This window comes from Typopeltis vanoorti, chromosome 7 (assembly GCF_054136105.1).
Source record: "Typopeltis vanoorti isolate ZY-2024b chromosome 7, IOZ_Tvanoo_1.0, whole genome shotgun sequence".
Classification (NCBI taxonomy): Eukaryota; Metazoa; Arthropoda; class Arachnida; order Uropygi; family Thelyphonidae; genus Typopeltis; species Typopeltis vanoorti.
The window spans coordinates 63,869,013-63,892,819 of NC_143555.1; the positions used below are offsets into that span (position 1 = coordinate 63,869,013).

Below are 23,807 nucleotides of genomic sequence, written 5' to 3' on the forward strand. Positions count from 1 at the left end.
CCAAAAATGCTACAAAAAGTTAAAGCTACGTATAGAGTGAGGTTCAAAATGCTGCCCGGGGTGGACCACATCCCCTCTGCACCCCCCCCCCCCCCCAGCTACAGCACTGCAAACTGCCTGAGTGTGACTTCATGGAAACTGAAACCAAAACTAGGCTGTGGTCTAAATTGCTTAGACCAGTGGTTCTCATCTTTTGTGAGACCGCAGCCTGGTAAATTCTTTTTTTTTTTTTTAATAGAGGGGCCCAGTCCCAACAAATTTACTCATAAATAACTTTCCAATTTTTTTTTAAAGTTCATACATTAAACTAACATGAGTATTAATAATTAATTATGGCATAATCATAAAGAGATTTCTTTATCAATATAAATCAATATAAAGAGATTTCTGAATAAAAAGAAACCTGTGGATAATTCAAGACTAAATAAACGCACGTAAAATCACAGTAATAGGTTTTTTTAATATTTAATACTATAAATATTTCAACCTAAGTGTCTTAGGACATCATCAGTACAGTTGACAACAATACTAGGAATAACATACAGATAATACAATGGAATCCAAATGCATGCAGCGGCGTTTTAAAAATACATTAGATTATTTAGATTAAATTAAAATTAAAATTGAATTATTTTACAATTTTGTATGACAATTTCCCATACTTTAGGAATGGCAAGAACATCATTGCAGTTTAGATTGGGTCTGTGAATTGGATCTTCATACAAACATGAACGTTTATATAAAGAAAGTGCTGAAGCCCTACTTCACAGACCCAATCTAAACCACAATGATGTTTTTGCCATTCCTAAACTATGGGAAATTGTTATACAAAATTGTGTAAAATAATTCAATTTTAATTTTAATTTAATCTAAATAATTTTTTATTATTTTTATTATTTTTTTTAAATGCTAGAAAGCGCTGCTGTACACATTTGAAGGGTGCGAGGGAAAAACAACTTCAGTCCACGATATTGACTTCCGAAAAAAACATAATTAAATTTTCCTTGTTGTCAAAATGCAAGTAAACATAGCATAACAAAATAAAAAAAGAATAGATATGGTACATTCATGTATATTAAGCATAATTAATTTAAATAGTACTTAAAAATTAAAAAAACAAATGGCAAATAGGTTGAATTCACAAAAATTGGACTGAAGTTGTTTTTCCCCTGTACCCTTCATTTGGATTCCATTGTATTAATGCACCCTATCTGTAGGTTATTCCTAGTATTGTTCTCAGCTGTACTGACGATGTCCTAAGACACTTAGGTCATCGTTAGTGATATTTACTGACGAAATTATTCGTCAGTAAATATTTAAAACACATGAGCTCTTACTGTGGTTTTACGTGTGCTTATTTAGTCATAAAGATATTGGTACACTTATGTATATGGTGTGGCATGTTGACAAATATAAAATTACATTTAAATTAGTTATCAATCACTAGACTAATGAAATGTAGTATATTTTAGTTTCTTCAGGCCAACATCATTAAATTAATTTGTGCTGATTTTCATCGACATATCTCATTCTGATCACCAAAAAGTTATAATATTATTTAGTGTAAAATTGATTATTATGTTATTAAATTGGTTTTACTAATGTTGGTTTTAAAAAAAAAAGGTAGCGAGAAAAATATTTATGCATTGTAACTCACCATAGAAGTTGGCTGGGCAGGGGAAGTAGCAGAAGGATGTCAACTTGTTGGCAAAACACTTATCACAATATTTATATATGCAAAGTATGTAATTTAATAAATACAAATGTATAAACCTCTAAATTCTAAACACTAGTTCAAACACTAATTAATATTTTGAATGTAAAAATGCAGCACAGCTATTATAAGTTACTGAAAAAGTTCAACTTAGTTTCTTTTATTACAACTGAGTTTTTGAAGGTTTCAGTTAGGCTAGTGAGGCTTTTGTTGCTGTTTTCTGTCTGTTAGCTTATTAATTCTGGGATCAATTGAAGTGATAGCCAAATGGAGACAGTGAGAAAGTTGCAGGTGGTTCCTCTGTTTCGTTTTAAGTACAGTCATGGCAGAAAATGCAGTTTCACAAAGATATGTGAAAAAAAAACAAAGAAGAAATCTCGTTGCTATTTCATGTAAATTTGGATATTAATTTTTCATTCTTATCCAGAATTTCAAATTACTCATAGAATTAAAAGTACTTTCCAGTCCTTTGTCCCAATGATAATTCAATAAATTGAAGAGTTTCTTCATGGGAAAGGGTTGTCTCTTTGTGTTCAACAAAGGGGTTCACAATCCACATATTTTGCCTCCAGGGATCCTCATGTTCAGGATAATACTTTTGAAACGACAACATCTTCAAGTGGGCTGCAATAATATCTGAAACTGAATTCTGTGAACAGAAATCATCTGCTTTCATAATATAATCTGGGTACAACTGAAACATTTCATTATTTCTTTCAGCAATCATATTAAGCCAGAATTTGAGTTTCTTTTTGAATGATTCAATCTTGTTCCAAGCATTAAATATTGTTATATCTGGACCTTGAAGTTTTAAATTAAACTTATTTATGTAAAAAAATATCTCTCTGAGATATGCCAGCCTGGCTACCCATTTCTTATCCTGGAAATAATGGGACAGGTCACTTTTCTTATCAATTAGAAACAGCTCAACTTCCTTTCGGAGTTCATATAACCTCTTGAGAACTTTACTCTGGACAGCCAACGAACTTCCGAATGAAAAAGAAGATTTTAATGGTCAGAGCCTATTTCATTGCACAATGCTTTTAACAGTCTTGTATTTAAAGCACTGTTTTTTTATATAATTAATAATTTTAACAGATTAAGACAGGACTTCATTAAGCTCAGGTGCCATTTTTTTGGGGGCCAGGTTTTGCCTACGAATGAATGTATGAATGTACTGTTGTCAACCAATGCATTGACAATAAGTTATTGCCTGGCATATCCTTAAATTTAGTGACTAAACCTGAAAATTCAGGTTTAGTCACTAAATTTCTACCTGTAAGACAGGCAGTGCCGTCAGTATAAACTCCAATTCAATTTTCCCATTCAAGATCTCTCTCTTCAATGAAACCATTTAAAACTTGGAAAATTTCCCTGCTGGTAGTGTGTATAGATAATTCAGAAACGCTTAAAATGCCTTCCTTCATGTCGCTTTCATCATGATCAATATATCCTACATAAGTAATAATAATTATTCAATTTTTTAATTTTTGCAATGAGTTGTTTCTGTATCTTCCGCCATATCAGATATCTGCCTTTCAACTGTATCATTCGACAATGGGATGTCTTTCATTTTACTTGCCACAGACTGGCCTAATACTTCATTACATGCAGCAATCAAAGTAGGCTTAATGAGTTCTTTGCCAATGGAATACGGTTTTTTACATTTAGCTATCTGTAGTGATATTAAATAGGATGCTGTCAGAAGTGTAGTGTCAGTAATTGAAGCATGGGAAATAATTTTCTTTTCTATTTTAAGTGCATCTCTTTTAAACATAAAGAACTCAATGGGTTTGTTGAATAGATCGGAATGTTTTGTGTTCAGATGTCTGGTAAGTCCCGATGGCGTCATAGCTTCATTTCCCAGAAGGGAAATGAAGGGCATACAACTCAGGGCATTGTATGACATTGTATGGCATACAACTCAGGGCATTGTATGAAACCAAATTTTAAATAGCTGCCTGTGTACTTATGAGTGAATTCAGACTTTTTCTTCTGTGCGCTGGTAGTTTTTCCCCCTCCATTTGTACATCCTGGAGATCACTCTGTAGACTTGAGATGGATGATTTGCTATTTGTTGCATCACAAACACCTTCAATACAAGATTTCTTAACATCAAAATTAAACAAGCACTTACACACTGCACTGCGAACTTAGTTTCTTTTATTAATTTGAAAAAACAGTATTCAGTATTACTAGATTTGAGAGCTGGATACAAACTGCCTTCATCTTCAATTTCAGTGAAAAAATATTCTTTATATTGAAATAAAGAGACTTTTATAGTTTCTATATTTGGCACGAAACTTTTGTAGTGTCTGTATTCGGCACGAAACTTTGTAGTGTCTATATTCAGCTGTGAAGTAATGTTGGATTCAATATCCACTTAATTTGTATAATTTTGCCTCGCCGAAGGGAAGCCTTTTGGCTCTTTATTTCAGTAATTCTTGGAAGATGCGACACCTTTTGGCAACTCATGTGGGAAAGAATGACTTCTGCATCACTTCAACCTGATTATTTACATCTGTGTCTGGCTCCCACTAATGAGACTCAACAAAGGTTGAAACTGGTTGGAAGCTTGGGTGATGAATGGCAATGCTGTAGCCTGTGAAGTTAACTGAGGCACGGCTATTGCTGTTATCCCTCGGATGAGATATGAGCAAATGAGTGGCTCTGCTCAGTGGTTGGGTGAGCCTGCCACGGTGTAGAGCCAACCGGTTCTGAGAGTTCTCAGTGGCAGGGTGAGCCTGTTACTGAGGGGAACAACGCTGAGTTTTTGGAGTTTGACCTGTACTTCAACATTCAACAAAGGTTGAAACCGGTTGGGTAGTGACCTCCTTCCATAACGCATAGCATCATACATGTCTGCAAGAAGATGTGCTTTACATTATGGAAAATACTATGGAAAGTGAACAGAACTTACTCTACCTTTACCACGAGTTGCCCCTGTCCTAAAAGGTAGGTTGCTTATGTTTGGATCTGCCAAAACTTTTATAGTTTCTATATTCGGCACAAAACTCTTGTAATTTCTATATTCGGCTGTGAAATAATGTTGGATTCAATATCCACTTAATTTGTATAATATTCTTTATACTTTCTTGCTAATTGTCACTGACATTTGCAACACAGATGTTATTTCGTTCAGTTTTGAGAACAGAGGATACACCGCCCATTGTTGTAATCAGCTTGCAAGCAATTTTTATGACTGGTCATAAACAGTGGTATTCCCTTTCCCGAATGTTGAAAGATTTCAATGTCTGAAAATTCCCAATACTTCATGAATACTTCCATGTTTAAAAATATGCAGCTTGGTCACTGACATTTGCTACACAGATGTTATTTAGTGTTCTGGGTCTGAGCTTTTCAACACATTCACGAATATTATTCTCCTCAGAATATTTCCACTATAAAATATTTATTCAGGAAAAATGCTTAGAAAACTAAAATGACAAATTCCAGGAGAATTTCTTGCAGCTGGATATAATTGATGCCATGACCTGGTGCTAGACTGCTGCCTGGCGGTTGAGAAACACTGGCCTAGACTAGTTCAGGTTACATCCACAGTATACTTAAAAGCACAGCTAGTGTCTTAGGACATTGGTAAGAGTTATATAGGTATTCTGGTGGATATGTGAATAATGTATATGTGAATGATTATTGGATAGCAGATGTCTTGGCATCTCCTTGCTTGGTCTGTTCAGTTCAGATTTGTGAGCATTAAAATCCCCAAGGAAGATAGCCTCAATGTTAGAATAGTTGAACTATAGAAAATATAAAAATAACAGAAAGGAAATTAAAAAGTTTACAATGATTATTGGCAGCATTTAGGAGTATGTAAATGTCAATTGAAGTTGTTAAAATGGACAGAGATTTTTAGTCCAAGAAGATCAAAAAGAGGATATTCTAAGTTGGAAACTTTCTGATGTGGTATATTAGAATGAACATATGCAAATGAATGCACCTTTCAGATGATAGGTGGCAAAGTATGTAATTGGAAACACTTAAGTTTATAGTGCTTGAAGAAGAAATAGCTGAAATTTAACTCTTTCTTTAAGAAGAGTAGGTATGAACTTGACTGGAGGTGATAGTTTTCAACCTCAGCAGTGTTCAGTTTTAAGACCCTGTCTACACTGCTTAGAAAGAAGTCAATGGACACCCTAGTGTGAGGAACAAACAACCATAGCACCATCTTAATGAGATGTGAGACCTCCTTTCACTTCAGTGACTGCAGCAATCCTACAGGGCATGCTTTCTACAACTGTATGATAGCAATCAATGGGAATTTTGGACCATTCTTCCTGTAGGTATGTAATGAGGTCTTGGTTTGTTGTGGGGTGGACATCCCTTGACCTCACCCGACTCTCCAATTCATCCTGTAGATGTTCAGTACGATTGAGATCAGGGTTCTGTGAAGGCAAGTCAAGTGTGGTGACACGCATGTCAACAAACCACACAGTTACAGCAACAGCCTTATGACACAGTGCAAAAGACAATGGTCATTTCCATAGAAATGCCACAAAGTAGGAAGCATCGCATTATCCAGAATGCTCAGATACCTCTCAGATTTCAAAGTTTGTGGCACCACAAACAGAGGTTTGTGGCCTAACCTGGACCATACCAGCACACTGCAACCTCCGAATTTTATAGTTGGGGTCACACACTCTGGTAAGAGATGTTCAATGGGCATCTGCGTCACCCACACTCATCCATCTGCTCAGTAGAGTGTGCAGTGTGATTCACCATTCCATAACATGGCTTTCCAAGCTTCCACGTTCCACTGTACCCACTCTTTGCACCACTGAAGATGACACGGCATGTTGATTTAATAATGTGGGGCTTGCATATTGCAGTCCTGCCATGAAAACCCATGTTGTGAGCCTCTATTCGGAATGTTTTTGTGCAGATGCATGCTCCAGTCGAAGCTCAGTACTCTGCATTCAGTGTGCCGGCCAACAAGTGGTAGTTTTGACATATTATCCTGCATTGCACCTCATGGTTACATTCAGTGAGTGTGGTAGGTTATCCACTGCAGGTAGCACTTGCAGTTGACTCACTGCCCTTCTATCTCATATAATATCACTGATTGTTAACCTGGTATGGCCAGGTTTGTCAACAATTTGTTAAAAAGGTAGGCCTACAACATTGCATGCTATCATAATGCCTCTCCCAAACTTCGTCAGTTCTCTTCTCACAGCCATTTCACCTGGATACAGTTGCACTTGGAAGCTTTACATGCCTCCAATTTATACTGGCTACAAATGACTCATTTATGTGGCACAATGCACCTTGCCCGTGGGGGGGGGGTGTCCATTATCTTCTTTCCAAGCAGTGGATTTGTAAATTCAATCTGAAAGTTTGTTATAATGGATACTTTGCTATGCTGAAATTTATTTATTTATTTATTTTTTTTTAAGAGCAGTGTTCTACCTATGGGTTTCAGTGAGAACTCTTCAGTAGTTATAATAGTTTGCTAAGTCAGTTGTGAAAATTTATAAGCAGAGGCACTAAGTAAATGATGAAAAGATTAAAAATTATGGCTTCAGGACCGTTAATACTGAGTGCAATTAAAAATCCATTAATAACAAAAATGTTATTTTAAAACCGGAATGCTTTAATTAACAGAAAAATTGTAATGAACTAAGCTGAAAGAAACAAGTAATGAAAGGAAGTGTTAAATAAATTGAGTGCTCATTAAACTTCACAGTGAGAGATGGAATTTTTTCTAGTTTTCAGTCCTGGTTGTAATAACTTGAAGTTCATAAGAAAAGAAAGCAAGAATAGTATTGAATAGTATTGTTTCTGGGGTGAAGTATATTTTATGGAGAAGTGAGATTTTTTAGGTTACAAATGTTGAAAATATCTGACATGTTTGAGTTAATGGAGATCATGAATATTTTTGGAATCATCCCATGAAAGGTTGGAAACTGGCAATATATGCATTAAATCAAAACATATCTTTTGATCAAAAAGGCATCCACCTAAAGACTTTCAGAGACATCTGGATAGTCTTACTTTTCTCTTATTATATTACTTTGACTTAGATTGGTTTATTAATAATAAAAGAAAGGGTTAAGAAAGGGACGAGTATTAATTTTACCAGAATTGTAGCCAGGTCTGAAACTTATTTATGATAGTATAAATAATCAACTTAAAAAAAAAAAAAATCATTGTTTAAAACAGCTACCAATTGTTTTTAAATATTCTCCATCAACAGTTAACCTTTCAATCAAGATAAAAAAATAAACTATTTATTTACAAAATAAATCATTATCTATGATTTCATAGGTAATGATTTATTAATAATTTAATAATATAGCAGAGTTAAAAGTAATTCTCAGAGATTACCAAGCATTCCCTAACTTTAATGTTCCAAGTCAACACTCAGTCAGTCTGTGCTAGTTTAGCCAAAGAAAAAATTATTGGCCCAGTGAAGTAATCAACTTCCACACAGTTAAGAATTACAGAAAATAATGTTACTTCAAAAACAGTAACACAGATTTTATGGCATACTGTTTGGTTCTCATTATAGTAAATACCATGATAATAGACCACTGAAAGGTCTTGATCAAAACTGTTTGCAGAATGCCACTTTAAGTTCACTAAATCAAGTCATTTAGAATAACTACCCCAGTGGGCTTTACAGATGTTTACTATTGTGACTGTTGACTTGCACTTTCTTTCCTTGATAAGTGAAGGCTTGTGTCAAATAATCTCCTAAAGTTTATTCACTGAATATAAGATTTTTATCGAGTTTCATCCCTATTATTTTACAAGTAGAAAGAACATCTAAATAGCATGGGTATACACCAAGGTTCTTATTAGAACTTGTCATACTTGCCTACCACAAATGCAGTAGAATTTCATATTGAACAGTAACTTGAAGAAGCCAGTCAATACAGATTTACCATTAAAAATGTAATCTTGGTGAAATGCATTCCATGAAGAGGGAACTGTGTGGTTCTTTAGACTGATGTCTTTATGAAAATACATTAACTCTTGATTCTTTTTTACTGAATGAATTATATAATGACTTCACACATTGAAATATCTGCAGATGTGATATATAGAAGAAAAGAATTTACTCCATAAATTTTGCAAAGATTATTCCTCTTTCCCCCTCTTTGTGTTCCTATAATCTGTTTCTGTATATTGCAGTTACTTCTCTGGTAATTAAAAAAATGATTCAAAATGAAATTTATTAGGAAAAATGCAGAATTTCATTGTTACTTAGAAGAGTAGGATTGAGTCAATAAAATATTAGCATAGATTATAACAGTTTAATCTTTAATTTTTTTATTCATCTTACTCTGGTATTGATTGCAGCATTCCCTCTGTCCTAAACATTAATGAACTTTTGGTCTAGGTCCAGCTGTATCTAATTCCTTATTATTTTGATTCATTCCAACATTATAATTGAAAAAATAAAAAATAAAAAAAAACATTTGCTGAATTATGAATAATTTTTGGCTACCTTAAAGGATTAAAAACTAATTTTAATGCTTCCAATATTTTGTCACAGATCAGCTCCCTCCTGTCTCCAGCACTGAGACAGGAGGGAGCTGATCTTTGGTGGAACGGATAAGGGTAGCAAGTTTCTGGTGGGGCTTAAATGCTATGTAGAGGTTGTACTTTTTTAAAGACCTGGTTATTTTTTCCGATGTGCCAGGGATGTAGGGGATGGTGATGGCATTTCTGTCCGTGTTAAAGTAACAGAAGGCTAGATTCCTCCAGCTTGAATAGCGTATGTAGGACTGTGTGAAAACATTTTTTTTTTTATTCTTGCACCAACTAAAATATGCTGAATTTTTATTTTGGACTGCTTTTCCATATTCTCAACTATTATACAATACTTGGATAACAGGTATCAGATTTGGATGGAGGTAAAAATGATGACTCTCATTCCAGCAAGGATTATTTCAGTAAGAACAAGTATTTGGAATATAGAGAGCAGAAATGGTAATCAAACCATGGAAAGAGGTACAGAAATCCCAGAAGTCTTCCAAGTTGGTACTGTTCTGATACCAAAGGAGACAAACCAGAGAATGACTGGGTAGAGATCAATCTGTAGAAATAAAGAAATTAACAAGATTATGGTTGCAATTGCATCTGTAGCATGTTTGAAGGAAGAGCTCAGTTTAAACAGCTAAACTTAACATTCCTTATTGGAGTTTTTGAGAGAATGATAAGGATTACCTAATATTTTGATTGGTAGGTGAATAGTAATAGATGATTACTGAGAGTAAATAATATGGCTTTTTTTCCAGCTTGATCTTTGAAGTTAAAGGATTATGAACATGTTAATATCCAAGGAAGTGGTGAATCTTTGGACTCCATTGAGGCTTGGAAGTAATACATCTTTTAAATTTCTACATGCAATATATCCCCCCCCCCCATCAGTAAAGAATTGGTTAATAGTAAATGAGTATGGCATGTATTTGATGTGGGATAAATAATAAGCATTTGTGATTGTAATTTCAGCAGTGGAAATAATGAGAATTTCTAGTTTGAATTTATAATTTTTTTCTTGCATTGTAATGCTTATTTTAATTATTATTTTATTACATTTTCTACAGATATCCAGCAACATCTTTAGATGATACTATTGTTGCCCTTCATACCAAAGGAACAAAAACTCCAGTCCAACCTTTAGGAATCAGTAATAATTCAGAAGTTGATGAAAATGAGAGAGAAAGCTTGCAGAATGCCACAGTGAATGGTGAAAGCAGCCAGGATAGTGATCTTGGACAGGATAATATGGATACGCCTCATCCAGCTGGAATAATATTGAAGAGAACAGGATATTATACTATTCCTCCTTTGGAAGAATTAGCTGTTATGGTCGATGAAGACGGCAATTGTTTTGTAGAAAACTTTACTATTGGTAGAGAAGGTTATGGAAATGTATTTTTCCCAGGGGTTACCAATGTGGCAGGCATGAATGTGGATGAGATAGGTAATAAAATTTTTAATATAATATAATAATAAAAAAAATAAAATAACAAAGCACAGACATAGCCATATGATTGCATTTAAGCATAGTGTGATTCAGTATGCAAAAATGAATGGCAATAGGGCCATTCATTTTTGATATTGCATACCGAAAAAAATGGTACGAACTTGGAGGAACAAGAGCAACAATTATTATTATTACAGGTGACTCCAGGGAGTCCTTAGGCTCATCGAGGGAGGCCCTAAACATCATGTCCACACAACTATATGACATTCTCACAGTATCTATCATACCTTGCCTTGAACTCACTCACCGTCAAAGTACCCACAACAGACTCTCGCAGCTTATTCCACTCATTTACCACTCTAAAAGTAAAGAACCCAGCTCTAACACCCCTGCTAACCACACTCTTGCCCAGCTTGCATAGGTGTCCCTAGTTCTCCCACCACCAGTCCTGATCTGAAAAATATCCTCTGAATATAGAAACCCTTCAGCAATTTGAATGTCTCAATCATATCTCCCCTTTTCCGCATATCAACTAATTTCTGCAACCCACAAATCTTCAACCTGTTCTCATATGGTTCATTCCATATACCCGCTATCATCTTAGTCACTTGCCTCTGGATCCTCTCCACCTCCTCCCCATCAAGAAGGAACCTAGGTGACCAAATCTGGGCACAGTAGTCGAGATGAGGTTTTATCAAGGCTCGGTACAGAGGTACAATAACTTGCTTGTCTCTGGTCGTCAAGGTATTTTTCAACGACCAATTGAGTTGAAATTACTTATTTAGCTACTTTTGCAATGTGCCCCCTAAACTTCATCTCCCTATCCACCAACACTCCCAAGTCCCTGGCCTCATCAATCTCCTGGAGTACAGTTCCACCAATGTAGTATACTGCTGCTAATCTTTTCATCCCAAAATGCATAACCTTACATTTTGTCACATTAAATTGACATCCATTCTCCTTAGCCCAGAACTCCAATCTATCCAAGTCGTCCTGCAAGATTTTGACATCTTCTGCATTCACTATCACCCTACCCAACTTTGCATCATCAGCGAACAAATGAACTGTTCCTCTTAAATCCTTTCCCTATATCATTAATGAACAAATTAAACAGCAGTGGTTCAAGAACAGAACCCTGCGGCACATCACTAGTCACAGGCCGTCTTTTGGACTCTACTCCTGAATAAACTACTCTTTGATATCTCTCCATCAACCACCCACCTATCCATCTCACCAACCCTATATCCATTCCCATATGTTGTAGTTTACAGATTAGAATTCCATGTGGTATCCTGTCAAATGCCTTAGCCAAGTCCAGCAGTATCACTGTAAACCTATTACCCTTATCCAGTTCAGCCGTCACCTTGTTATAAAACTTGAGCAAGTTACTGAGGCATGATCTACCCTTCACATAGCCATGCTGTCCCCCGTACAGTATCTCATTTTCATCAATCCATTCCTGTATTTTTTCCTTGACTACTTTCTCCAAGACCTTGACAATGACTCCTGATATGCTGATCGGTCAGTAATTTGCAACCGTAGTCTTGGATTCTCATTATGCAGTGAAACTATTTTCCCCTCTTTCCACACCTTCAGGACTAAACCAGACCCGAGACTCAGATTAAACAGCATGGTCAAGGATACTGATAATTCCTTAGTCGCTTCACGCAAGACCCGTGCCAGTATACCATCCAATCCCACAGATGTATTCATATTAAGGTTCTGTAATAGACTATTCACCTCCACTTCATTCATCACAATTCCTGTATAAACTAATGGTTCCTTCATTTTTTTCAATGTCACCACCTGGATGATATACTTTTGCAAAGTGCTCACTCAGTAATTCCACTATATTGACTGATTCAGTGACCTCCTTACCATCGTCGTTCCTTAAAAATCATTTTGTCATGTACAGTTTTTTTCTTGCTTGCAGCATATTGAAAGAACTGTTTGGGATTCTCTTTAGCTTGCATAGCTAGTTTCCTTTCATAATCCGCTTTTTCTTTTTTTTACCACTCTCGTTACCCTTCTGGCCTGCACTTTATACTGTTCGTGTGCCTGCAGGTCAATTAATAGAAGCAAATTAATCATAATCTTTGCAGAAAACTGACAAAATGGCCAGAAATTAAAAACGAATTAAAAAGTTGAGTAATGGATCAAAGAAGAAGATCGGATTGTTGCATATCTACAAAAATGATTATTCAATCAGCAAAATTATTGGCAACAGAGAGAAATATCATTAATTTTACCTGGTCGCCATCATGGTGCTTTAGATTTATGAAGTATATAATTTATACTTCATAAATAATTTATAATAATTTATACATGTGTGCAAAATTGAAAATATCACAAAAAATGACAAACAAATTCCAAAATAAAATTGAGTTTCACAGATTCATCATAAATGCTAGAAACAAAACTGTTGACTCCAAAGGTAAAAAAAATATTGTTAAAACTTCTGGTCATGAAAAAATTCACTATACTGTTGTTTTGATATCTGTGTGGATGAAACAAAACTGCCACCTTTCTTTTAATTTTTAAAAGAAAAACGATGCCCAAAGAAAAACTTCTCAAATGTGTTTACATTCGTATTCATCCAAAAGGATGGATGAGGAAAGAATGAAGTTACGAATAAAGAAGGTGTCGTTCAGAATTCCTGGCAGTTTATGTTAGAAACCTGCTTTGTTAGTATGGGATCGGTTTAGATGCCATGAAACCAAGGCTGTTAAGAACGAACTTCGCAAAATGAATACATAAAGAGCTGTAATCTCAGGAGGACTCACATCTGCACTTCTAACCTTAAGATATATCAATAAACAAACCATTTAAGGGATTTATGAGGGGAGGAAATGGATCAATTGGATGCAATCTCTAAATTTTGAGGAAACATGTAGGTAGGAGAGAGAGAGAAGGCCACAATTTCACAGGTGTGCAAATGGGTAAAGAGTTCATGGAATGAAGTGAAACCTAAAATTATTATAAAATCATTTCAAATGTGTGGCATTAGTAATTATCTCGATAGTAAGGAGGATGACTTATTTCAAAACAGCAATGATTTGGTTTCTGTTGAAGATCAAGTTCAGAGAATTTTGAGGATGAAGATGAATAAATAATTGAAGAGATTAATTAAATTTATAAAAATTATTTTCTATTTTATTTTATTATATATCTTATTATTATATGTTAGATTTTTTAATGATTTGATGATTTTTTAAGAATTGTTTTTATCAAACAAACAGATATTACATGTATTAAAATAAAAAAGTTCATATTTACATGACTAATTTGATGCATAATTTGTGCATCTTATACTGCGAAGAATATTTTTTTCCCAAAAAATTTTACCCGAAAATGCGATGCATTCAACACAATTGTGCATCTTATAAAGCAAAAGATACGATATTTTCTCTTCCTTATGACTTTCTTAATATTTTCTGGATTAGTTTCTATAATCTGGCTTACTTTATCGTAAGAATACAGATAATATGCATAACATACAAAATATGTATTAATCGACTGTTTGTTATCGGTAAAGGCTTCTGGTCAACAGCAGATTATTATTAGTTAAGTTTTTCGGTTTTCAAAAGTTATATGTGGATTTTCGGCTGCACGGGATCTCCCCCACATTGTTCAAGGGTCAACTGTATATAAAATTACTTGGCATGGTTAATACCAGAAAGTATTGTGTTATTTAGTATTTTATACATATTTTTATTAAGATATTTCAAAGTATAAGTTTAACTTGGTACCAAAAATGTACAAGAAACTTAATGCTAAGAAAGACACTGCAGGCAAGAAGGCTAGCTCCACTACCGAGGTTATTGGAGATGTGGAGGATGTTAATGAAAATGAATTAACCCCCAAAATATCAAAATTAAAGCAGACCATGAGAGAGGTGATGCGGGAATTACAAAAAGTCAAGAGGCGTTTAAATGAACATAGGGAGAAAAAGAAAATTAAGCAGCAAAATAAGAAGCATAGCACGGAAACAAGCAAGTCAGGAAGTATTGGAAATCAGTTAAGTGACGTTGTTTGTAAAAAGAAAGATGCTATTTGATATGGTGACTATAATAAAACATGCTATTGATGAGTGAGTTATAACTTTGAGTTTTCCTGGAGTGAAAATTAAGAATATAAAGGAAGCAATTCAAAAACAGAAAAGAAAAGTAAATGAGATTGTAATTGTAGTAGGTACTAATGACTTAACTAGCGATAAGTTCAGTATGAAAGGGTTCTTGGAAGAGGCAAGAGAGACAGTGAAGAGTGAGAAAGTGAAAATCATCAGTATTTTATCTCAATATGTTAAAAATGAATTAAGAAAGGTTATGATGGCAAATGATTCAATGCATAGGTTGTGTGGAAAGAATGGATGCGTGTTTTGGATGAGAGGAGTGAGTTTGAGAGAAGATTGGATTTGTATAAGAGGGATGGCCTACACCTGAATGCAATTGGTATCAGGAGTCTAGAAAAACTAATAACTGGTATGAGACCTAACACAGAGAGTCAGGGAAACTACATTATAGAGGGAGGAATGATGAAAATGTGAGTGTAAGAGTGACAATGTATATAACTGTGTTAATGACTGGAATAGGCTTTGTCATGAAAATGTTGACGAAGAGAGAACAATTTCGGCTTGGACCCATAAAATGTATTCAGTGAGGTCTACATGTATAAGGTACTAGAGAAGAATAGAGATCTGCAAGTTGTCCAACTGTCATGCAGACTGCAGATAAGAGTGCTAGGATTTTTGATTGGAAAGGCATTGTCCATTATGAATTGTACTGTGTGGTCAGATGGTAAACTAAGAGTTGTGCCAGACTTGGATGTTATGCCATGACAATGCACTGGTTCATGCGTCCCTCCTTATCTGCAGTTATATGGCAAAACATCAAACAACTGTTGTGCCCCTTCCACCCTATTCCCCAGCAGACTTCCTGTTTCCCCAAACTTAAAACCACTTTGAAAGGATATCGTTTTCAAACCATAGAAGAGATTCGGGAAAATGCAATAAGAGAACTGCATGCCATCACAGAAAGTGCATTCCAGGAAGCATTTCAACAATGGAAGAAATGTTGGGAACAGTGGATTGCCAGTAGATGGAACTACTTTGAAAGGGGGGGGGGGCCTAAATCATTGATTGGATACAGCATGGAAGGCTGTTGTATAAGTTGGAGGATATTGGATATTGGATTATAAACTATCAGCTTCAATAAGAGAATGGCTAAATTGATTGATATCAAAAAAGTTATGTATGGGTGATGTGTGCTGTGTGATTTAAGATGAATGGGGTACCATCATATTAAATCTCTTTGTATAGGTAACAATCGTAGATCCATTGTTATTCAGTCTTTAAATTAAATTAATGACATTGGGAAGGGTTTGACAGGAGACATATAGCTGTTTATTGATGCTAAGAGTCAGGAATGTGAATGACATGCAGTACTTGTAAAATGATTTCAGTGGGCTGGAATTGTGAGCATGTGAGAATTATAAGTTCAGTAATAGTAAATGTAAAGTTATGCACTTTGGTGTGATGAGCCTGTGGCATATTATATTGGTGATATTCAGTAGCGTATTTAGGTATCGGCCGTATAGGGCTGGGCCTAGAGCGGCAAATTTTGAGGGGGCTGTGGAAATTTCCTATCTCTAATTTTTGTAATTATATTTATATTATGAATTTAAGATATAAATAGGTTATGCATGTAAATCAACATGTTCATTAAATATGGGGGGAGCACTTCCTGCAGGCTTAGGGGTGGGAAATACCTAAATACGCCACTGGTGATATTATGCTGGAAGAAACACTGATACGGCTAGGAATTTGGAGTTTTTAGTGGGTAAGAAGCTAATTATACTTGCCAAGAAATTACATTCTTGTTTAATATTTTTATCCAGGTGTAACCAAACAAAGTTTGTGTGTGAAGTATTATTACAACTAGGCCACTTGTATATAGAAGCTGATGACTTCACATCAATTGCCTTATTATCCCATTATACAAAGCGCACTTCCTTTCAGAAGTGCATAATGCTACACATTAAGGGAAGAATCGCCACCCACTAGAGTTTACTTTTATTGAGGTTTCATCAGTGATAGCCAGACCCATGAAAATACCAAAGTTAAATTAATGCAGAAATCGTATAGTTCTCTTATACATGTATTTTAATAATAATAACAATTTAATAATCACCTTATTATTAAAAACTCTGGATTAGAGTAAGATGTAAAAAGTTTTTTCACTTTGTAAGAAAGTACACTTGCCAAGAAATTATGTGTAAGCAAACACATCATAAGAACATTTACGGGCACACTTAGTCATTGTCAAATTCCTGACATGTACCCTCAAGAGGTGTGCAGGATATGATAGTACTAAATGAAAAATTTACATCATTACTAACTTCCTATCTACAATTTTCCTCCAAATCAATCTGTTAGTTGTCAAGACTCCAACATTATCAGATCTTATATTTCTATCTTCTAAGAAACTTTTTACCATATCAGTCCACCTATATCTTTTTCCTGCCAACCTGGCAGAGAATACTTGTTTTCCTAATCTTTCCTCTCCCATTCTAATTAAGTGACCATACCACTTCAGATTAACTCTGCTCACACATTCTTGGATGCTAACAATGTCAGGTTCTTTTCTAATATCCTCGTTTTTAATATGATATTGCCATTACTGTCATCTGTTCACACTCCCTAATCTTTCTCAGGCCTTTCATATCTGCGATTTAGTCAAGTGTTTTATTTGTAACCCAGCTCTTAGATTCATAAGTTACAATTGGGTTGAACACAGTCTGGTATATAGCTAATTTAGTGTTTTGACTAATTTCTCTCTTATTCCATATAAATTTATTCAGTTGACTTCCTACCATACCAGCTTTGTTGATTCTGTTGTCTATTTCCATATTTAATTGACCATCTTCACTAAAAACTAACTAAGTAGCTGAAATGTTTTGCTTGATCTATAGGTTTTCCATTCACAATGTAGTCAATATTTTCAGTGCTTCTGCCTATTTGCATTGTCTTTGTCTTGTTATTGCTCACCTTCATACCATATCTATTACAACAGTTATTCAATTAGTCAGGGAATCTTGCAGGCTTGTAGCGGATTTATTTAGAAGTATAACATCGTCTGCATATAGCAAAGAGCTGACATTAACATCTCCAATTTTGATATCAGGTTTCCACTTTCCGTCATAATGTGATCCATATAGATAATGAATAACAGAGGGGATAATGCACATCCTTGTATGACACCAGATTTAACATTAAACCATCTTCCTGTACTTCCTTCAGTTCTAACTGCTGACTTTGTTGTTGTTAGGTTCCATTGAGTCGTTTTTGACTCCTGGTGATTCTATGAACATACACTCTTCATTCAGATTTGTCCCTGGCCATATCTTTCAGAATTTCCAGGTGCATTCCAGTTGCTTCTTTAACTTTATCCACCATTTTTACACCTTATTCTTGTTCTTCCTCTTCTCCTACTTTCATCAACTTTAGCAAGGATCAGCATCTTCTCCAGACTGTCATTTGCTCGTATGATATGTCCAAAGTTTCACAATTTTTGCTTGATGAACATAGCTTCGAGGGAGCAATGTGGCTTTATTCTATATATCACTGATTTATTGGTTTGCTTTACAGTCTATGGTACTCTTAGTAAGCGTCTCCAAATTCATAATTCAAATTCATCTCTTCCTTCTTTCACTCTTTCTCAGGGTCCAACTTTCACATCCATACAGTACCACAGGAATACCATTGCTTTCATGATTCTGATTTTTGTTGTGAGGCTAATATCTTTAAAGATCTTGCTTAAATTTGTCATTGTTTTCTTTCTGAGTAATAATAATCTTCTAACTTCTTCAGTACAATACCCATCTTATCAATTCGGGATCCTAGGAGCACAAAATTGTTAACTTCTTCCATTTTCTCCCCATCTACTTCAAAATTAAGTTCACATGTTGCCATAACTTTTGTCTCTTTGAGGTTAAGTTTAAGGCCATATTTAGCACTTTCTTCTTTAACTTTCATAATAAGTTCTTCCAAATCTTCTTTGCATTCTGCTAGGAAGGTGGTATCATTTGAATACCTCAAATTATTAATATTTCTTCCACCAATTTTAACTCCAACTGAAGACTCCTCCAGCCCTGCCATTCTTAAAATGTACAAGTTAAACAGGCATGGAGATAAAATACATCCTTGTCACACCCCTTTACCTATTGTGAAATATTCAGTTTCTCCAGGATCTGTTCAGACAGTAGCTTCTTGTTCATAATAAAGATTCCTTAGAAGGATAATGAAATGCCATGTTCTTAACACATTCCACAGTTTCACATGATCTACAGTCAAAAGCCTTACTATAGTCAAGGAAACAATGGTAGACATTATTTTGATATTCTTGTGCTCTTTCTGTTATCCATTGGCGATCTGATCTCTTGTTCCTCTGCCTTTTCGAAACCCTGCCTGTTTATCTGGCATTTCTCTCCTCATGAATGGTTTCAGTTTTTTCTGAACGATCTTAAGTAAGACTTACTTACATGAGAAATTAGTGCTATAGTTCTGTAATTTTTGCACTCTCTTGCATCGCCTTTCTTCAATAAAGGTATATAATCTGATTTTTTCCATTCCCTAGGCCATGTAGTTGTGATCCAAATTCATTGACGTAGAGCAATTAAAATTTTAACTGCCTCTTCTCCCAAGGCTTTGAGCAGCTCAATAGGTATTCCATCTGCTCCTGGTGCTTTCTTACTGGATAGCCGTTGCAGTGCCCACCTCACTTCACTCTCCAATGGTACTGGTTTCTGTGTATAATCCTGCTCTTCAAATTTCTCAGTAATTTTTGAGTCCTTTGTGTAAAGGGCTTCTGTATACTCTTTCCATGTCTTTCATGTCTGCATCTTCTGTAAGATATCCTTGTGTTTACTTTTCAGAATTGTCACCTTGGCACGAAACTTACCTGGTCTTTTTTGAAAAGATCTCTTGTTTTTCCTTTCCTGTTTTTGTCTTCTGTTTGTTGGCATTCCTGGTTAAAGTATTTTTCCTTGTCTCTTCCTTCTGGCTTGTCATTGAAACTCTGCATTCAAATGCTGTACTTCTTGCAAATTTCCTGTGGCTTTCATTTTACTCCTTTCCTGAGCAGTTTTGATGTCATCTTCTGACAGCCATTTAAACTTCTTCTTCTTACAAACTGTTGGAATATTCTTCTTTGCTTCTGTTTTAATTATATCTTTAATCTCTTCTCATAGTTCATCAGGTTCTGTTTCACACAAATTGAGTGTGTTAATGTGTTCTGTATACTTACTCAGCCGGTATGTTTCCGAGATCATATCTGATTGACATTTGCGATGTTTTCAGTTTCCATAATTTCACATGTATTTTAGCCACTAATAATTCATGGTCTGTTCCACAGTCTCCACCTGGAAAAGTCTTGACAGACTGAATTGCACTTCTCCTTCTTTGTCCAAGTATATGGTCAATTTGATTTCTGTATTGTCCATTAGGTGATATCCATGTGTACAATGTCAGTTTTTTTCTCTTTAAAGCAGGTGTTAGCAACAAATAAAGAATTCTCTGCACAAAACTCAACTACTCTCTTCCTTGCAGTGTTACGAATCCCTAAACTAAAACGATCTGTTATTCCTTGTTCCTCGGTTTCTCCCACCTTTGCATTCCAATCTCTGATAAATAACCATAAATCTCTCTTTGGTGCTGCATCTATCACTTCTTGTAACTTGTCATAAAATTCTTCTATTTCTTCTTCTTCTGGTGCCTCTATTGTGGGTGTGTAAATCTGTATTATGGTCGTATTCGTTGGATGTTCACTGACTCTGAGAGAAATGATTGTCACTCACTGGATTATAACCTAATACATACCTAGCCATCTTTTTCCTGAGTAAGAAAGATACTCCATTTTTAAGATTTGTCTCATGTCCTGAGTAATACACCATATAGTCCCCTGACTGAAAATGGCCCATTCCTGTCCATCTAAGTTCACTTATTCCCAATATATCCAGATTCTTGCACTCCATTTCCATCTTTATTATTTCCAGCTTACCTTGGTTCATACTTGTAACACTCCAAGTTCCAATGTTCTGGTTTCTTGTGAAGCAGGGAGACTCCCTTTTCCAACCAGCAACATCAGTGACCAGGCTTCCTTACAGGTTTGTCCTGGACACATCATAAAAACTAGTTCTACTTGTGGAAGTCCTCTGTTCTTCCTCCAGTTGTATGTTGGATGCCTTCAGGCCCAGGGTACTTACCATCCAGCACCATATCATACTTTCTCATTTTTGGCATGTTCATAGAATGCTCTTGGCAAGGTACAGAGGTGGTTTGCTATTGCCTTCCTCTGGAATATTTTTCAACTTTCCAGTCTAGATCTGCACTGTTCTGTGAAAACGGGGGCACCTCTGGAAGGATGTCACTCTTCACTATGCAGTATGGTTTTAGTAAAGGAGAGGCTAAGTCTCTGTATTAGAGCTGTATTGTGCATATCTTTACCCAGGAATAATTCCCAGTAAGGAAATTGTCCCTTGCCTCCTTGAGCTGACTTACAACTCAAATAAAGACCAAGTATTGCTTGATATAATCTCCCATTGACACCATACAACTATAGCGTTTTGAATAGCTTCTCTCTTGGCAACTTGTCATATGCCTTTTCCAGTTCTACAAAACTTAAATACAGATCTTTGTTATATTCCGATGATTTCTCAACTATCTGTTGTAAAGTGAAAATCTGAACCTGACAGCCTCTATTTGACCTGAATCCAGCTTATTCTTCACCAAGCTTCTCTTCCACAATCCATCTCAACCAATTCTCAAGTATACTTGCATAAATCTTACCAGGAACACTCAGTAGAGAAATACCTCTAATTCTCACATTCAGTTTTATTTCCCTTTTTTATATATGGGTAGTATGAGAGCTCTACTCCAATCATCTGGAATTCATCCTTCTGTCCAGGCCTTCTGAACTATGCAGTGCAGCCACCGTAAAATTTATACCTCCATACTTGAGCATTTCTGGTCGAATATCATCTACTTCAGCTGCTTTCCATGTTTCAGGCTTTTGATTGCTTTTTCTACTTCAAATATAGATATTTATTCCTGATTGAATGCCTGGTCAATGTGTTTTTTTTTTTTTTTTTTTTTTTTTTTTTTTTTTTAATCACTGTGCTCTCACTGATTGTTTCATGTAGTAATTTTTTGAAGTAATTACTCCATTCTTCAAGGATATCTTTTTCTCCAGTTTTCTTGTCACCTTTATCATCTCAAATTCCTTTTATACAGCTTTCCAGAAACAGTAATTAATTTCTTTACTGTTTCTTCCATTTCTGATCTTCTTCAACAACCTCCAGAATATCTTGCCATCTTCTTGATATTTATTTTCTATATTCTTACCAGTCTTGCCATGACTTTTGTTTAGCTAGTTTACACAGTGTTAATTTTCTTACATTTGTCTCTGTATTCACTAAGAGCACATACTGACTTATTTGCCAGGAACGTTTGATATGCTTTCTTCTTTTCCTTCACTGCTTCTTTAACTTCATGTCTACCATAGAATTTTGATTTTTCTACCTTTGCAACAACCTCACCACATGCCTCTCTGTCTGAATCAATCAATGTTTTCTTCAGGATTTGCCACCGAATCTCGAAGGTTTAGTTCCTGTTTTCAAACTCTCATTTTTTCTGCAATAATGTTTCTGTATTTTTGTCTTAGTTCACATCTGAGAATTGCTCAACTTTTATTTGTTTTAAAACTTTCTTACATGTTCCTCTATTCAATATAAAATTCAATTTTATCCTGCTCAAGTCTAAATGGTGATCACTTCCAATTTTCAATCCACTGTATACTCTAGTGTCCTGCACTAGTGAGAAAACATCGCTATAAACAATAACCTAGTCACTAAGACTTTTCTTATTCCTTGCCCCTCTTCATGTGAATTTGTGCACATTTTTATGTTGGAACATTGTGTTAGTAATAACAAGTCCATGTTCTGAGCAGAAATCCAACAGGTATTTGCCATTATTATTAGCTTTGCTTTTTCTCCAAATTTTCCCAAAATATTTTTTGTTTGCATGACAATCATTTCCTACTCTGCTATTTAGATCCCCAACAAGGACCAACTTTTCATTTTTCATTATGTTAGTTGCTTTCTCTAAAGCCTCAAAAAATTCCTTCAATTCTACCTTAGTAGACCTTCTGTGGGACCATAGGCACAAATAATAATAAAAAGTCCCATTGTCCAGTTTCACATTCTGATATTTATCCACATCACTCTATTTGAAATTGAATTTCATTCAAGAAGATTAGCCTCGTATTTAGTGTTGAATGCTATGGCTACTCCTTCTTTTCCTTGATTGTCATTGCCTGAATGTAATAACATTTTGTATTTATTACTTTTTGTCTTTTTTGTTTCAATTACCCCTATTATGTCGATCTAGTACTTATCCATTTCCTCATCTAGCTCCATTTCTTTGCCATTCAGGCTTCTTATGTTGATAGTACCGATCTTGAACTCTGGTGATGTTGAGTTCAGGTGTGTTTTAGGATTTGTTCCAGTAGCTGACGTTTCACTTTTCCCCCTGGTTCGCTGGCGAAAACAATGGGAGCCTGAAATTCTGTCATGTTGTACTATCATTTTATATTGTGGTTTAAAGCCAATAAGAATACAATTTGATTAGCTAAATCCCAAATTGCCAGCCCATCCTCATTCATTTAATGTCCGGATAGATTACTAACAGGGTGCACCACAAGAAGGTGAGGGTTAGACATTGGGTCAGAAGCACTGGTCGGTTCTCCACATTCCTTTAAAGGCTGTGTGGAGGTCTCCTCTAAGTTATAAAGCTTTGAGTCTTAGTTTGTGTATAAATTATCCTTACAACTAGTATCTTTATTCTTGTCTAATGCTTAGAGCATTTGATAAGATAATTTCTGAAGCTTATAAAATTATAATTATTGACAAGTATAATTTGCTTTTTTGTGATTATAAGACCATATGTTTTTTATTATTAATACATAAATTAGTATAAAAATGCAGACTGGTTTCGCTAGCTTCTGTCTAGCTTTGTCAAGGCTCAACCGGTAAACACAAAAATAAGATAGAATACAGAAACGTTTGTAACTGTTAGGTTGCTAAGTT

The 23,807-nt window shown here is 35.2% G+C and overlaps 1 protein-coding gene across 2 annotated transcripts in view; it reads left to right on the forward strand.

Moving 5' to 3' along the window:
* The window catches only part of Nup98-96 (nuclear pore complex protein Nup98-96), a 610,292-nt gene that overhangs the window by 283,956 nt on the left and 302,529 nt on the right, over positions 1-23,807 (forward strand). For both annotated transcript variants that reach the window (XM_090395312.1, XM_090395313.1), the window contains one exon: positions 10,285-10,664. In XM_090395312.1, the coding sequence (XP_090251438.1) occupies positions 10,285-10,664 (380 nt within the window). The remainder of the gene's footprint in view (positions 1-10,284; positions 10,665-23,807) is intronic.